Source organism: Apteryx mantelli, chromosome 5 (genome assembly GCF_036417845.1).
Source record: "Apteryx mantelli isolate bAptMan1 chromosome 5, bAptMan1.hap1, whole genome shotgun sequence".
In the NCBI taxonomy this organism is placed as follows: domain Eukaryota; kingdom Metazoa; phylum Chordata; class Aves; order Apterygiformes; family Apterygidae; genus Apteryx; species Apteryx mantelli.
In genome coordinates, this window is record NC_089982.1 from 54007983 (window position 1) to 54025702 (window position 17720).

Genomic DNA, 17720 nt, shown 5'->3' on the forward strand with positions numbered 1-17720 from the left:
CCTCCCACCTAACCTAGGCTATGGTTCACTTTCCCTGCACCATCCCATCATCATGCATGGACTTGCAACAGTACAAATACATGCCTAAATTACTGGCATAAGACTTGAAACATGCTCCAGCTGGATATTTCTTATCTGTCAATAAATAACTAGCTGAAATTTAATGCATTTCTTTTATGAATAAAAGATTGTCAGTATGATTTGATTATCATTTCTTCATCACATAGTCAATATACTGTACTTATCACATACATCATTTATATAAATGTTGCTAAAAAGTCACAATATGAAATACTAAGATATTATGACATATTTATTTAGTTTAAATAAAGTCTGCATACTTTTCACGCTTTAAAGACGCCATGACTCTGAAAGAGGAAGATGAAATTTAATATTTAAGAAAATGTCTCCTATTATCAGCAGAAGCAAAACATGTGAATTTAATGTGCAGCTTCCTTCCCACTCCCCACTTCAGAACTCCCTGGCACACACAACTGTTGAGGCCTGGGATTCTCTTAAGCAAAGCGTCCTTCACCAGATATGAAGAAACAGGCCTCCCCAAAAAGCTTCTCAAAGTAACGTGTACAGGTCCAGGAAGACCGATTAACTATCATCTCCTATGTATGCAGAACAAAACATTACTGAAACAATATATTGAGGCAGGCTTAGCTGAATGACAACTTACTTAGCTGTTTTAAATTTTACTTTATTTCTTAACAGGAAACTCTTCATTTGCTTACCACTTTTAGATAGGTTATATATGGTTCCATTTATATGTGCACTGGAAAAATAGAATATCAGCTATCTGAAATATGTAACAATAAGCAGAAGATTACTTTTTGGATGTTGAATTAAGACCACCAGGTGTGGAAGCTTGCTCAGGATCTTGATTAACAAGGCAAGTTGGGAAGGAGCAACCATCCCCTAGACTGAAAAATTCAGAATTAGTGTTGCACTTACAAAAATGCTTTGCAGAATTGTTTTCTTTCAAGTGAATTTTACCATATCTAATTTCAGAAAACTTAAAAAACAAAATCAAACCAAAACCAACATTCCTGTGGCTTCTGATTCAGCAAATGAAGCAATCAAAACTTAACACATACCTTGAAAACACAGGCAGCAACCAGTATTTCTTCTCATCACCAAACACCTGCCTTAGATTTTTGCTGAAGCCCAGACTAAAACCATTTTTGTCTGTTCTATGACGAAATATGGGAGCTCTGAACACCTCTTCAAAAAAAAAAAAAGTTGCATTTTCACACAAAATGCATTTAAGTTTCACATCAGTATTTAGACAATTGAACTGATGAAATCATCATCCAAGAGGAAATGCTGTATGGTATAAATGACCGATAAAGTTAGGTCACTCATGAAACCCGAAATCACTGATACACTATATTTACAGAGGAAATTCTGTGGTTGAGGAAGGGTGGAAGTTTTGCCCTCTATCCTCTTCCCTAATCAAGAAAAGGAAGAGTGAGGAACTTACTTTTTAAGAAGGACTGGTATATTATATGAAGATTTCACCATGTGACTACACCACAGAGTTTTCTTCAGAAAGAAAAACCTACACAAAGGGTCTACTACCTAAAGAGTAATGGAAAAGAAGAAATACTTAATCTACTTTAGTAGCGAGACCAGCCTTTCACACCCTGGGCTATGAAAACATTCTGTATTTTTACAGCTACATAAAGAAAGCACTTTACTCACAGACCGAGATAATTCCCCATGGATGGTCCAATCCAAATGTCTAGAGAAGAGAGCTAAAGATAGCTTCAAGTGTTGCAAAGTGTCAGAAGCAGAAAACTTGTTCACTTTTCACCAAGTGACTGATAGCCATTTAATTCCCTTAATTGGCTATATATAGTAGGCAAACCATGTCCTGATGTACTGACTGTACAGCTTATACAAGCCCTTCCGGCATCACGCAGAGACTGTTCTTCTGTAATAAACCCTCAGCTATGAAATGCCGAAAATGACCTTCAAAGTGTAGGTGTGCATTAGTTATAAGGTGTTTAAAGAAGGGGGAGAAGAAAATAGAGATGTCCTTTAGACGCCCATGTTAGGCCAGGAAAACCTCTCCTAGTATGATTTAAACATAGCCACACTTAAAGCTGTCAAAGTTTAATTACCAAACTGTTGCATGTTCAGGGCCTGACATGTAGAGTTACTCCCAAAGTAAAATGGAAAGAAGAGATATAAATACATCTTTTTGATTAGACTATGTATACAGAAAACATGGTATATATTAACTGTGTGAAATTTAACAAGTTTTAAAAACGTAAAATTAATTAGAAGCGTACCACCTTACAATTACCATTGAACAAATATTTTTATACTTACATGTGCACTAAAGCTGATAACAGTTTATAAACAGAATATTCAATTAATTCCTTTAAGCATCATTAATAAAACTTTCTTCTCCACTTACAACTAGTTTGAGTGATTTCTTCTGTTACTAATCTATAAGCTACTGTCCAATTTTTCAGAATACCAAAGGAACACACAAACCCTAGAGAAGTCTTGAAGTAAGCAAGCTTTCTTCCAATGATTATATAAACAAAGTTTTCCAATAATCATGGAAACATATTAGTAGAGCCCAGGAGAAATGGAAAAAAAAACACTTTTGCTTGCTTAGTCTAAGTCAGCTTATATCAACAGGAAGGCATTTAGAGATCTAGACGTTTTGACAAACATATCAGCAAACTGGTATTATTACAGTCCAGGATATAGTAAAGGACAGGCACATAGAAATCTTTTGCTCCTCTTTTTTCTAGACCTGTGACCAGACAAACATTCATCTGTATGGTGGGAAATCCTGCCTTAACATTGTTATTAAATGCAGTTATAAACACTCCCATAGTAAAGGCACAGGCCATCTTCTCTGAGGTTTTTAAAATTAACTCATAAAACAGAATCCTTTCTACACATCTATGATTGTGTGATAGACAGGACTTGCAACTATGAAATTGCCTTTTAGATCTCTGGATTCATTTACTACTAAATATAGAAGCACTGCTTTAAAACCTGTTCTTCTGCATCAGGTTATTTTCTGATATTAACTCTTTGTACTCTTTCATGTTGATCAAAAATAACAATATTGGAGCCATAATATGTTTACAGCTTGTCTTATAGATTCATTTTTTTTCTTGCTTCCAGTGCAGGCAAATTCTTGGAATTACTAACTGTGATTTTCAGAGCTTTTTAAAAAATTCTAACTGAAGTGAAAGCAGGAGCTGTGGTTCTCTAGGGGACTAGGAGGTTGGTAGGGGATGCTAGTAGACAATAAAAGGATGGAAAGGAACTGCTGGAGTCACTGCCCTGATTGAGATGTCACATCAGAGGACTCTGAGACGGGACCTGAAGCCTGGGAATGCCAAGCAAGGAGCAGTTGTGCAAAAACATATTAGTCCATGTAACATTTATTACAAAGTGATCCCAATTTTTTAAAAATTTGTTCAGTTTCTGTTAATAAGCTACAGACGGGAGAAGCTGGGAGGAGAGGTTAAGCTCATTAATGGCTTGGCACTTCAGGGCAGGACACAAAAAAGCCAAAATTTCTGGGGAGCAGCAGAACTGGGCAATCAGTACTGGACACTGCCAGACTCAGGTTTTTCTAACCAGGATCCAAGGACAAAGGAATACATACAGCATTGCCCTCTTTTTCCATTACTTCCATACATATAATATATATATATATATATTTTTTTGCTATCAAACACAGAAGCATTAAATGTTCTTACCTAATGTAGACTTATTCTTGCTGACAAGCCAACAATGATATCCAAAGAGAGAAGACAGACTGACAGAAAACATGGCTGCGGCAAAGAATAAAAACATGATGTGGAACTTGGCTTGAGTATCAGGCAGGCCATTCTAAAAAGAAAGGAGAATTATGCTGTTAGAATTGGGAAAATAACTGTTTAACTTGATTATTAATAATCCTCTCTATTCAATGAAATTCAGTTCTATACAGACACAAACATACTGTGCAGCAAGAGCCTGAATAAATGTGCTATATACCTGTTACTTACAGTTGGCCAAGGTTGCTGACAGCATGCAAGTTAAAGAAACTGGCCCTTTCCTGAGACAATAGAAATATTGACAACAAGAATCTGAAATTTGGATCTCAATCTTAGTTATGTATTTTGAAGTGCCTTCTAGAGAAGAATGATTTATATTCAGAGCAATTATCTTGTTTAATTAGCCTTCTCAGAATAGTTATGCTATAGCATAAATATCACTGCAAATCTAAGAAGGCAATATCCTAGGTTGTGAAACGTAATAATCATAACAGTACAGATTTTCCTTGAAGCTTTTTTCATTGTATATTATTAAAATAAGTCAACAAAGCTATCTAAAATATAAATTCCCTTGTAAAGTGTTTTCTAAATGATTGCATAGTTGTTTCATGCAGCTTCAAAATAACGTAGGAAATAGTGAAACTTCATAAACTATGATAAACAGGAGAAAAAAAAAGAGAGGACTATGATTATTAGCTGAACTTTTGTACCTTATATTAGGACATACTAAATTACAACATAAAACCTCAGATCTGACTTCTTGCACAGGAGTAACTTCATATGCTTGAAGACAGTATGTAGATGTGTACTTACTGTCCAAAACTTGATAAAATACTGTAAATCTGTTGCAGCAATGAAAATGCAGTACAGTAGAGAATAAGCCAAGAAGAGAAGAAAAAATTTATAATTGGAGAATCCTACGCAGTTGTTCACCCTGACAACAACAACAAAAAAAACGTAAAAAGGAAAACGGAATGTAAAGAAAGTTTCATTCATTGCTTTAGTCCAGTTTACAGTTAAACTCATTTATTCTAACAAAAGTTAGTATCTATCAGTATGTAAACCAGGCTTTTGCCTCCTCTCTATTTGTGATGCCCCAGGCTACTGAAATGTATTTAGCTTCCACTCCTGAATCAGTATAGTAACTCTGACAGAAAAACAAAAGAAAAAATCCCCACGACAACAACAAAACACCGAAGAACTTTACAAAGTAATACCACTTTATACAGTCTACTGAAATTAAAATTTGGCTTACTGCATGAAATCTGTTCCCGACAAACCTAATGTAACTGTGAACTGCAGTTACGGTCACTTTTTTTAGTTTGTAGGTAGGTTTAGGTATCCATGTTTTACTATTAGGTATACTGTGCACAACAGCTAGAAGAGTTGCAAGCCAAGATTTTGGATCTCGGTTGAATTTTGTGAGAATAAAGGAAGTCTCATTTAATTCATATCCTCCATTATTCATCATATTACATAGTAATATAAACTTTTTTGCAAGATTCATACTTAAGAGTATTCATATGAAACCCTTAAATATATTTTCATTTACATAAAAAAAAAATCAGGGAAACACTGTTGTTGAAGCAAATGTTCCACATCAGTGACAACATGACAGCTAATGAAAGAGATGAAGATATAAATACATGTCCAAATGTTAAGATAAATCTTATTTTACCATTTCTTTTTACAGACTTCAAGTTTACCTGCTTCCCATTTTTAAAGAATTTAAGTTTACACATAATAATTAGCGACTAGAATACACTGTCATCAAAGAGACATGATGAGGGTTCATTTAGGACTGTAGCTTCACTTTAGAGCCAATATTTTAAGTATTATAAATTTCAGAGCTGTATAAAACGTGTAGTGACATTACATTCATCAAACAGAGCACTGGAACAGGTTGCCCAGAGAGGCTGTGGAGTCTCCTTCTCTGGAGATATCCAAAACCTGCCTGGACGCGATCCTGTGCAACGTGCTCTAGGTGACCCTGCTTGAGCAGGGGGGTTGGACTAGATGATCTCCAGAGGTCCCTTCCAACCTCAGCGATTCTGTGATTCTGTGATATGAAATTTTGGAAAGCTGACCATGAAAAGCTTCCTTTTTCTTTTATTTCATTGTGTTAAGAAACTAACCAAAGTTAACATTGCACAATGCACTATGACATAATTCTCGAGAAGAGTTTGAGAAAGAAAAAATCCCAGTAACTTCTTTAATGATACTGCTGTCAGAAAAATTAGACAGTTAAGAGTCCGAAAAAGCACTTATACATTGAAAGCGATTCTGAAAAACATAAGAAGCCTTGCAGAGTCTCAATTTCGTTTCTTCCAGAAACGTAGTACAAGTTATTGCAACTATTCTTTTATTTAGGGAGGTAGTGACGGTAAGGGCAGGATGCATAGTAGTCAGAATAGGTAAAAATCTTAAAATATCGAATAAACTTCCACTGTAGCACACTAATCTTATTTATGGAGTTTATTATAAAACATTACTACTTGGATAAATATTAAATTTAGCATCACCATTTGGACAGTTAAAAAGCAATAGCTAAGTGTCTACATTAACTACAATTAAAGTAGGATTCACAAGATATTGTTCTAATAAAAAGTAGAAGACAAATGTTTCCAAGCTTTTCATGATTGTTATAGAAATGTAAGTTTACAATTCTCTACTGTAAAGTGTTTTTCTCATTATATATCTCAAGGTTAACAGTTCTGTGTAAATTGCAAGTAATTCAAACTCATGATTTCTATGATAAGCCTGCTTTACTTTCTTGGCATTTCTTTTATGACAGTTTTTATTTTATGACACTGTTTAGTATGAGGAAAAAAAAAAGTGAAATGTTATTTAGCAAAGATGAAATTTCTTGAATTAAAGACAGATTTCCTTCTTCTTGTTCTTTTGCACTACTACATATGGTACATACATAAAATAAACTTTCAGAAATTATCTCCCACCTCTCAGTTTTGACAAAGCCCCTGACTAAGTTAACTAATAAGTTCTTATTGGAAGAGAATATTCATCAAAAGGTTAAAAAGAAAGTTAACACCAAGGTTTTGCAATTGTACTGCTTGAATATGTAGTATCAAATCATAAAAATTAAATGGAGTTTAGATGTTAAGTCTAACGTTTTTGAAGATTTAAAAATGATAAACATATAGACAGCATGCTAAATAATAGCGTTTTATTGCAATAAAACATTTATTCAAAAGAATCTACCAGGTTAGCAATTTGTTTTATAAATAATATTTTAAATGCTTAAATTGGAAGTATGAAAAGAAAGAGCTACTCCTGCCAGCTCAAGAGTGAGTTGATTAAAAACGCAAGGCGAGAATGTAATTTACAGGGCACACAAGCTGATACAGCTCAGTTAACAGAAAGCATCACAGATTAAGGACTTGTTAAATTCTTCTTTGAGAACTCAAAAGACAATGGAAATATGTTTCACAGGACTCCTCAGGTGTGCATCTTGTTAGTAGAAGAGTTCCTATATATAAACTATACTTTTTCAGTGATGTCTCAAGCCATCATAATCCTGCCTGCAGCTCCATTACAATATGAGGATCAGGAGCACTAGCCTAGAAGTCACTAGTGCTTTTATTTCTGCATCACTCAAATCTTTCAGAGCAGCTAGAAGGCAACAAGCATTAAGTATTTCTATTTATATAGTATTTCTATTAGTACAGGAACGATAGCAAAAAAATAAAGCCTCTGAAAATGTCTTCTCTCCCCAAATCCTTCTCTTAGCAGAATATTAAAATAATAATACCTATTCCTGTTTCCCTGTTCCTCCTAAGCATCACACAGGTTCTTTCCTCCTCCTCTCCACCAAACCTGCTCCCACCAAAAAAAATCCAACAGAAAAAGCAAAGCAGCATTTAATAATGTTTTTAAGGGAGCTACAACTTACCCATTATGCTGATTTGTGCCCTTACTTTTGCTGGTAAAATAGACCAGAAGGTATTTCCTGAGGAACCCTTAAACACAGGTCTTTAAAGGAAACTTGATCAGCAGCAGGTTTGCACAATGCTGATACTGTTCAATAATTCAGCCATCTGAACCAAGCCAGCTTAGGAAACACGTTCTAGCAAAAGAGAACTTGGGAGCCTTGCCGTTATTGTGTCACTTACTAATCAGACATACTAGAAAGCCCAAGAATCAGCAAAGGAAAAGAAGTAACAAATTTTTCATGTTCATCCAGCTGGCCATATATGAATGGATTTTTTTTTCCTGAAGAGTTTTCACAGAAAAAAAAAAATCAATTGGTCTTAATATGTAGTTATCCTCACTTTGCAATTTAATCGACACAGGATTGCAAAATTGCTTGTCACTTCCATGGAGTTAGTTTTTCAGGCTGAGCAAGGAACTGTGGACATCTGTTCAACTTAGAAATATAAAACAAAGTAACACATCTTTTCTCAGTCCATTTCTGTTCCTTAAGTAAGAGAGAGCAAGTACAAAAGAGATAATTCTCTATCAAAAAGTGTTACATGTCCTTCAAGTGCCTCCTCCATCTCTACCTTTCCTGTTTGCACTCATTGCTTATTAGATTAAAAACTATGAGCAGTGTATATACTCTCAAATTGGGTATGTCTGTGTTGTTTGGATATGAAGGGTCTGCAATAGGTAAAGTAAGCAAACACTACTGAGAGGAAATTGGAATTTATTTTTCTAAATGACTATGCTCTATTTAGATACCACTTTACTGCCCTTTTACATAACAATTAAATGCTCAGTTTATGATTTATTTGATGCAACGGTTTTTATTCTGAAATCTAGGTTTACCTGAAGGATGTGTTCTGCCTTAGGATAATACATGAAAAACTGCAAACATCCCAACATAGACCATAAAGCTTATGAAAAGTATGTAATGAGACAGTATGACTAGAGGGATAGTTTTATCAGGGTACAGGAAATAGCCTTTTAGCTTCTGGTTAAAAAAATTTGTTCAACATTCAAAATCTATTTTCAGGTGAGGGTTGTTTGTGTTTTCAAAGAAACACACTCCTAAGACTAAGCACGACCAAGTTTCACACACCAATATCCCTGTAGCACAAAATATGCAGAAAGCACCTCTATTCTATACCAAGCCAATATTTCTAGCAGTTGTATCTAACATGCAGCTGCAAAATAAGGGGAGATTATTAAAATCATACCGCATTATGTCAGAGGCTCTAGTCAAAACTAGAGCAGGAGGAGCCTTCATCCTCTTCCTTCCCCAGCACACAGTCCTCTGCCCAAGAATCTGGCTTAAGGTCAAAACAGCTTCTGGGAACACCTTGCATTAACTTGTCCAGCGCAGGACGTTCTTCTTTTCCGACTGGTTTAATGTGGTGAAGAACTGCCACCTAACACTCACTCACTTGGACAATTCCTGATACTAAACAGTTACCTTTAATTACTTCCACAGGATACCTGCCTAGCTGAAATAAAACTAATTACACATCCTGCCTACCCACTGGTTCCAAGGACTGCAGAAAAAAGCCAGGAAAAAAACCCACTGCACAGGCTAATATGGCCAAAAAAGGGGGAAAGGAGCAAGGTGGGGCGAGGGGCGTGTGTGTGTGTGTGTGCACGTGTGTGCGCGTGCATCTGTGCACGTGTGTGTGTGTAGAATAAAAGAGGGAAAACAAAAAAATCCACAACAACTAAAGAGCTAACACGATGTTTCTAGCAAGCCCGCTCAAGCTGTCCTGGGGGGAGCTCAAGGGGACCAAGGCGTAGCCCTTCCCTTTGGTTATAAAGCTGGGTAAGTTTTCATCATTCAACACAACTAAGCCGCAGTAATACTCAGACTCAACAACCCTGAAAAAAAGATGTAATTCTTAACAGGATTTCTTTTTCTTACTGACTAGAAGTCTGTCTTACCCAAACTGTAGGAATAAAGAGTTACCAAAGGTCTCAGACAAATGATATATAAACTTCTCTTCACATTTCATAACTAGGAAAAGACAAGATAAGCAAATAATTCCATCTGTTCTGCAAGACCAATGAATTCACGTAAGCACCTAACTCAAGGAACAGTAAAGCATCACCTTCATAACAGACCCCTCAAAAGTCTATTTTACCAAATCAGAAAGTTAGAATAGGAAAGCATATAGTATACTCACCAAGGACAGTGATGATCCATTTTCAAAATGCATCTTGAAAAAACAGAAGTCCAAGCATCAAAAAATACAAGTAATGCCAAAAAAGTCAGAAGCAGTTATGTTTGTTATATTTAAATTGGTCAAGTACAGATTAAGAATTACCTACATGTACTATCAGATATCCAATCTATTTAGCAAAGACAGCTATTTAAATTCACATAATATAGTTTACCTACAACTACCCAAAACACTTGTTTTGTCAAGAGGTTAGTGGTATAAGAAAATCCCACCTACAACTTCAGCTTTAGGTTTTGTTCCTCAGTCTGAATAAAATTTTCAACTGTTGTTTATTCTCTAACAGATTTAGAAACTGTGCTAATTCAGTTATTATATATTTAGTGATGCAAATAAATATATTTCCAAGTATCTGATACAGTTTTTATAAAATATATACATACACACACATACGCATTTTAAGAGGAACCTACCTTATGTTAAAAATCCAAAAAATTTTTTGCAATTAGTCTTCATTAATAAAAGATGAGCAAGAAATCAGATATAATTGAAGCAAGTGAATTTTGAGAAATAAGGACTTAGCAAAGTTAAGGTATTTTGCAAAATATATTATCTAATGAATTTCTGTAAATTTGACTCACATTTCATAGGACAGAGGTCATCCTTTTTTTCTACCCTACTCAGACATGAGACTGTGTTGTATGTGATGGTTGTTGCATTGTAAGATAGGAGAATCTTGATTCTTCCTATCTCAAATCGGTTACTCTTTCAGTGCCTCTGCTATTATGCTGTGCAGTCTTTTCTGCCTCACAATAATGTTGCAAGGTTTGATTCATTACTGGCTGAAGAGTATTTGGTACAACCTTAAAAACTAAGAATAAATCAATGTTTGAGGAAGCCCCTTTTCTTGAAGTTAGGGATTTAAATCACTGGGGGCAAGAGGGGAGAAACATAGAGGCACCTCAGCTAATTGAGGAGACATCAAAGAGAGGAACAACTGAGGAAAGAAAGCAATTAGATTTCTGAGGAATCCCCAGAGGAGACCTTCCTTTCGTGTTACACAAACAAAACCTTTATATTACTGCTTCAGTAAGAAATGGGGGCTGCTTGGTTGTTTCCTTTTTTAAAATAAAAATAAGCTTCAAGTTATGAAAAATAGGATATTAAGTTTATTACCTCAGATAAGATGTAAGTGACATCATGATTAGATTGAGATAGGTAGTGATCTTTATTCAGATTCTAACAAAAAAAGCAAATTTTTGTTTAGCAGCTATTTTTGGTTACATTCCTAAGGAAAGTTCTTTATTAAAATTCATAATTTTCCACCTTTAAGTAAAGGATGCATAAGACCACTAATCCATGTTAGAATCAAGAAAGTCAAATTACAGTAAGCTACAGATTTCCTTAGAAATAAATAAATCCCCCCCCAAAATCTAATGATAAAAATAAAAGCTTCTCTGTCCAGAAAAAAGAAACATTTGTTCAAAAAAACATTTATTAAGAATATTTTCTTACTTGTCGCATACAGAACAGTGATGGCAACGATCCGGTTTCACAAGTTGGCATCTGTCACAGTATCTGATTGCTAAAGTAAAAAGTTCCAAGATCATCTATAAATACAGTTATACATTTTGATTCCTGAAGTCTGATCAAAAATAAATACTTAGAAGCCCAACTCAACAGAACTCCTAGTAAAGTATTTCAGCACAATCAGAAGCAATTGCAAACACTGAAGCACTTTTTATGTATTGTCATACAGGATCTACCAGAGTAAACCCAAAAAGCTCAGTTTTTGGAATCATGCCGATCAGGATTTTTTCCTCTAAACGCAAGTCAGGTCTACAAAACAACCAACCAACCAAGAAAACCCACAAAACCCATACTAGGCCAGCAAACTATTAAAGACTGTTCAACAAAAAAGCCATTTTAAGCAATTATTCTGACAGCTTTAATTTACTGTATCAGGTTAACTTTTGGATTTGCTTAGTTAGCAAACATTCACAAACATTAGGTTAAGACCAACAGAAGAACTTTTGTTCTTCCAGCTGAACAACCAGCGAGTGCAAGAGTAACAGCTTATTTTTGTGATCTATCTAGTTATATATTATACACAGATAATGATTCATCTGCAATTAATGTTTATTTTTTACTTATGAAAGAACACAGGAAATCTATGCAATTAAAGACTACTACTGCTTCTTCTGAGGTTTGTTAATATTACCAGCTATTTTTTATTTTCTGTTTGCTAACGTTTAGCAAGGTGTTGTCAATCCATTTTAAAATTATAAATTGTACACAGCAATTTACTTTCCAAGAATCTTTTTACTGAATTAATGTAACTGCATAAAGTTACATAAACATCTGACATTGCAATGGCTTAGTGTGTTTCCACTGACTAGATATACACAATTCTTCGGTCAGTTGATAATTTTATGAACTATGAAAAGCAGTTCTTCCCCACATGCCAAACACTTGAAAATTCTCACTTCTTTCAGGCAGCAAAGTACCTCAAGTACCAAAGTACCTCAAGGCCTTCGGTGGCCTCCTGAACAGGCAGTATTTACCTCCAGACATTGTCCGCGTATAGATAGGAAGATCCTTGGCTGCTCGTCTTAAGACTTCTTGCTGGGATTCACCTCTAGGCTCCCTCTCTAGGGATTCCTTGTCTGAATATGACAAGTGGAACTGGAAGTAATTTTTAAAATCAAGGATATGTTAGCAAATTTCAAGGTACGTAAATATCTCTAGACACATAAGAAGAAATATTCATTAAATAAAGATGGATTACTGGCACATACAAGGTATCACAGCAAATAACCTGCTGTTCCTAAGAGCACTAATTCAGTTTACGGTGTTTTTTGCCTAACAGTAGAAATAAGACCAAATTAAAATTCTTTCTGATGTACTCCCAGTAGTAGTTAGAGACACTCTTCAAGAGGAGGCTCAAGAGCTATCATAATCAAATGCAATTACCAATCCCTTGACAGGGCAGTTAATCTACTTTTCTATTAGTAAATATTAGCTAGTGAATATAAGCTAAGGATGCCAGTCTTCAACTGAAAGAAAATATGCTACCAGTAGTAACAGTAGAAAAGATAGCTAGATTTCTTTTCTAGTGTCTGGCATTTTCCCTTTTATTCTTTGTCACTGGAGAATCACTGTTCTCTTCACACATGTGGTAGAGTGTGTTTCTACTTCAGAGATTGACTGAAAGAACAGAAGAGTTGGATGCCCTACATATGATCAAATAAACATGTCTTAACATCAAAGGACTGCTTCTGTCATTGTTCAGAATGACAATGACAGACATTGCTCTAGTAAGTGCTGATAGGTTAAAAAAAAAAAAAAAAAGATACATGGTGTATGCTAAGAAGTCCAATTCTCCTGTACTCTAAAGTCCTCTGCAGCACAGCAACAGAGTCAGCAATGTAACTGCAGCTTCTAGAAATGGGGAGATGCAGAAATCTTTGGTAACTCTTTAAGAGAAATAAGACACAAAATCACTTCCAAAAAGAAGCCTGTGTTTGGCAGGAAGAGTGACTGTCCCTAACTTGTATCAGCAATAGAAGCCTTCTCAAATAGCATTTATACCCATAAAAATGCTTAAGAGCTAGTCATTTTAACAGTATTAACTTTTTTCCTACACAAAAGCTAAAGCAGACAGAAACACATAGTTAGGAGCCTATTTTCACTTCTTTAGAGAAAGTACCAACCCACCTTCTTGATAAGAGCTCACAATCTTCCAGTAGAAACTAGAGGTTCATTGTGTGACATGAATTTCTCAAAGCCCCTTTAATTTTTCCCTAGCAAGGTTGCACTCTTCTGGCTATTTTTTTTTAAAAGGTGCTTCCTGTTTGGAGTACATAAAGCTATTGCTCCATCATTTTGTATTGGTTCCCAGAATAGTTACGAGTCTACAAAACCAGGAAGGTTTTGGTGCCTGGGAAACTACCTTGTCTCCCACCTTCATACAACACTTGTACAGAGCTGGTACATGCAGGTACAGAATGACAACATCTAAAATGAAGCCCCTCAAAGACAAAATGCATCCAGGTGACTCCTTCACAATAGATTCTTAACCACAGAAATTTTCCTCCACCACTGAGAGGTAACTCACAAGCTTTCAAGAGAAAGTAAGAAAATATATTATGCAAAAACTTTACAAAGTATAGGGACACAACTGTAGTTAGGGTAATACAGTATTGTTTGAGTTTGAAGTGTTTCTCTGGACAATTATTTCTAACTGGGAGGGATGGGGAGAAAACACTGAACATCAGAAGAAAAATGTCAGATTAGTAGTATTTTAAATTCAAAGCCACAGTGCTAGTAGTTTGACTGGTGCTTTTTATACGTGTAGAAAGCTGAAATAAGCTTAAGAAAAGAAATATATAGCCAGTGTTTTTCCACAAGCTGCAGTATTCATCAGAACAAAACACAAAAGCTTTATGCCTTTTTTAGTCTTCAGAAGAATATTTGTTACAGTTGGTATGTCAGTCTAGTTAAATTGAGAATACATCCTTTTAGATTTACAGACTTTATTCTAGAAACTGGAAGCCAGACAGTAACTTAACACTACAAAATACCTCAATTGATTTTAAAAATAAAGCTCTAGCAGACTAGCAAGAAGACATGGAACAACAAAAGATGTCATTTGCTGCCAGCAACATTGTGTAAATTCAAAGAACACTGAAACATCACATATTGCTTTCTAATACCTAACTACACTACTTTCAATATTCCATTTGAAGTTCTCTGATAGTATTGTATGGTGGCTTTAGAATCCCAGTATAATTACTAAGGATTTGTTCAAATGCTCACAATAGTAGTGTTTTAAAAGTCTTTTATTGACATCAGCCCAGTGACTCAAATATCTTCCTAATTATTGCTACGGTCACTTTAAACATACATATACTCTGCTAGGTAATTACTAAATGAAATAGGTTCTTAATTGTTATTATTTCTCTCCTCTCTGCCCCATGCTGTAGTAAAGGTTGCAACGTGAATTTCAGGCAGACACTCATTACTTGGAATTATCTGCTTGTTTCCACAATTAAACATCTTATTAGTGCATGAAAGCAGTTCAGAAAAGAACCTTCACACAACAGACAGTGGAAATCACAAGCTATTTATTTTGTGTTGGCATGGTAGTTAAAGGGGCTGAAGTTGTTATGAGTGCATCTAAAACAAACATTGGCTTTGCGAATATTTAGAACTCTAAAGCAGCCACCTCATGCTTCCTCTTAGCCTTACAGCTTATGTGACATAGTACTGAGTGCAGAAGTTGGAGTTTCTGTACAAAGACAGGATGCAAGAGGCCAAAAGCTTGTTTTATTTGTACCAAGTTGTGTAGGGAAGAACTGCATTAAGACTATGACATTTTTCTTTTCTTTTTTTAAGATGACGACAAAAATAATGCAAAATTAAGCTGAAAAAACCCAACACTGAATTAAAATCAATTATCTTGAGGCTATGTCATGTTGTCAGGTTTTATATCATAATATTCTTCCAGACAACTGGATCCGTCTTATTTAACATTTCTGTATTAGCTGGCCTTAGATTTGGGGTTTGTATTCAACACTGACCTCTTTCTGTGCAGCAGCTATATACTAGCTTCCTTGCTGCTTAGTCAGCAGCAGCTTCCCAGCATCAGCTTACCTGATTGTACACCATCCCCAAACTCCCCCAAGTTCCTTTTTTTCAAAGCAGATGTAGCAGAAGCTGTAATTTAGAGGACAATTGACAAATGCTGGCAGGTAACTTGGAACATATGTCTTAAAGAGGTAGAAATAAAATTTTTCCCCACATAAAAATATTGTATTTCCATGCAAATATTTAAGCTCCTAGTTCAAATAACTGACATTTTTCAACTAGAGACTTTTATTTTCCTTCTCTATATCATAAATGTTAGCTCTTTTTTTAATCTATTCAAAGATTTTTAAATTCAGTGAAGGTGTATTTTTTTTGCCTTGTCAGTCATGCTGTTTGCAATCTGACTTATTCCTAATGAGAAGCTGTAACTACCAGGTGTACCTTTTTACATACTATAAAGCCATATGAGATCATAGCCTAAATTATTCAAATACTACAAAATCAGACATTTGACCAGGCTAGTTCAGAAACAAAAGTTAAGTTTATCTTACTTCTTTTGAAGGATTCATTGGTAGCGTAAAGATTGTTTTCCAATATGACCAGACGAACAGCATGAAAAATATGTGGTAAGCAACCAGGCACACAACTAAAATCAAAGAGGAACAGAATTAATACAAATAGACCAGCAATACCATACTACTTACAAACAGATACTGTACATATCACAGATAGTTACTCTAACAAATGTAAATACAGAGGCTTTGCAAAAGCTTTGCAACAAACACATTGCACTGCAACTTTACATAAGACAAATACAGACTTACTGTGCTGGGAAAGTCATAATATAGGCTAAATATTACAAAAGTTTGAAGGGAACTGCTGATAGTATATTAGAACCCCATAATTAATAAGCAAGCACTCTCTCCTTATCCATTTGTTAAATCCTATTTAACTGATCTTTCTCTGCCTTTCAGCTTTATAAATCATTTACGGAGAGAGTTAGCCATGCAAAAATAAAGGAAATACAGCTACCTAAACAATGATTAGAGTAAGAAGAGTCTTTGAGTGTATATGGATGTTATCTGAATATTAACTATAATCAATTAATTCATTTTGCTAGATTTTTTTTTAGGATGGAGGATGGTGGGGCTGTTTTTAAAAGACTGAAGGTTATTTAAACTCATATATTCACTACTTTTTATTCTTCACAGTCAGTGATAAATTCTTACATTTCCTAATAGATGTCAGTCAACATTTATCTTGCTGAGATGTTTTACTAGAACACTGAATGTAACATTAACTTGGTCAAAGAGCCTGCCATGGATTCATACGTGTTTCTATTCAAAAGTTCTCACTGTATGGATCGATTATTCTGTACATGACTGCAGAAAATAATCGGTGATACTGAACAATTCACTACAGTAAAAATAACATCCAAAACCTATGTTCCTTGATTAACTAACTGGAAAAATCTTATTGGTTTAAGTAACCAATAGAAGTGAACTCCAAATGAACCACAGATCGATAATCGTACCCCAGATTACAGCAAATGACTATCTCGCTATTGCACAGGCATCTCTCAAAAATAGTCCACATCTTTATCAAAACATTTTATCGACTCTAACAAAAGCTTATCTACACAAACAAAAATCAGTATTTTTTTAAAACAACAGTATATTCATGGCATACAAATGAAGGCAAGGTAAGACAAGTTATACAAATTCTATACAACATACATTTATTAATCTGCATATATATTTTATTGCTGTGAGAATACTGCTTATGGGGATTGGCAAGAAAGTTCCTTTTTCCTACATTAAAACAAAGACTACTGGAGGAAAACAAAATCTGAGCCTGAAGGCATTATCTTTCATGGGAACCCATGCTTTCCCTTTGAAATCTGCACAAGACATAAAGCTTTCCTGTTTGTTCTTGCACCTGAGTTCTCCAAGCAGGCCAAGGTGACGACTGGTCACCTTTCCCAAGTACCTGCCCATCAGTCTCCGTACCCCACTCTGGAGACCCTGGCTTTTCCAGTGCCTATGGGAGTCCAGCATAAGAACCTCAACTTTCTTGAGAGAGAAGAAGAACAGCATTTCTGCTGCAGCTCACTGGATAGAAATTCTAACCTCTTTTATGTATAAGCATGATAAAAAAAACACCACCAAACTCATTTTGCTATTGCATAGGACACAGTAGGTAAAAAATAGCTGAATAGTCCATT

The 17720-nt window shown here is 35.2% G+C and overlaps 1 protein-coding gene across 5 annotated transcripts in view; it reads right to left on the reverse strand.

Moving 5' to 3' along the window:
• ZDHHC2 (zinc finger DHHC-type palmitoyltransferase 2) overlaps nt 1-17720 on the reverse strand; it is a 52742-nt gene that overhangs the window by 18636 nt on the left and 16386 nt on the right. For all 5 annotated transcript variants that reach the window (XR_010884427.1, XR_010884428.1, XM_067298013.1 and 2 more), the window contains exons 3-10: nt 16048-16142; nt 12472-12592; nt 11423-11492; nt 9914-9946; nt 4617-4737; nt 3744-3876; nt 1104-1230; nt 837-929 (exon numbers count right to left, since the gene is read on the reverse strand). Coding sequence is in view for 3 of the 5 variants with exons in the window: in XM_067298013.1 (XP_067154114.1) it covers nt 837-929; nt 1104-1230; nt 3744-3876; nt 4617-4737; nt 9914-9946; nt 11423-11492; nt 12472-12592; nt 16048-16142 (793 nt within the window). In the remaining 2 variants the exon portion in view is untranslated. The remainder of the gene's footprint in view (nt 1-836; nt 930-1103; nt 1231-3743; nt 3877-4616; nt 4738-9913; nt 9947-11422; nt 11493-12471; nt 12593-16047; nt 16143-17720) is intronic.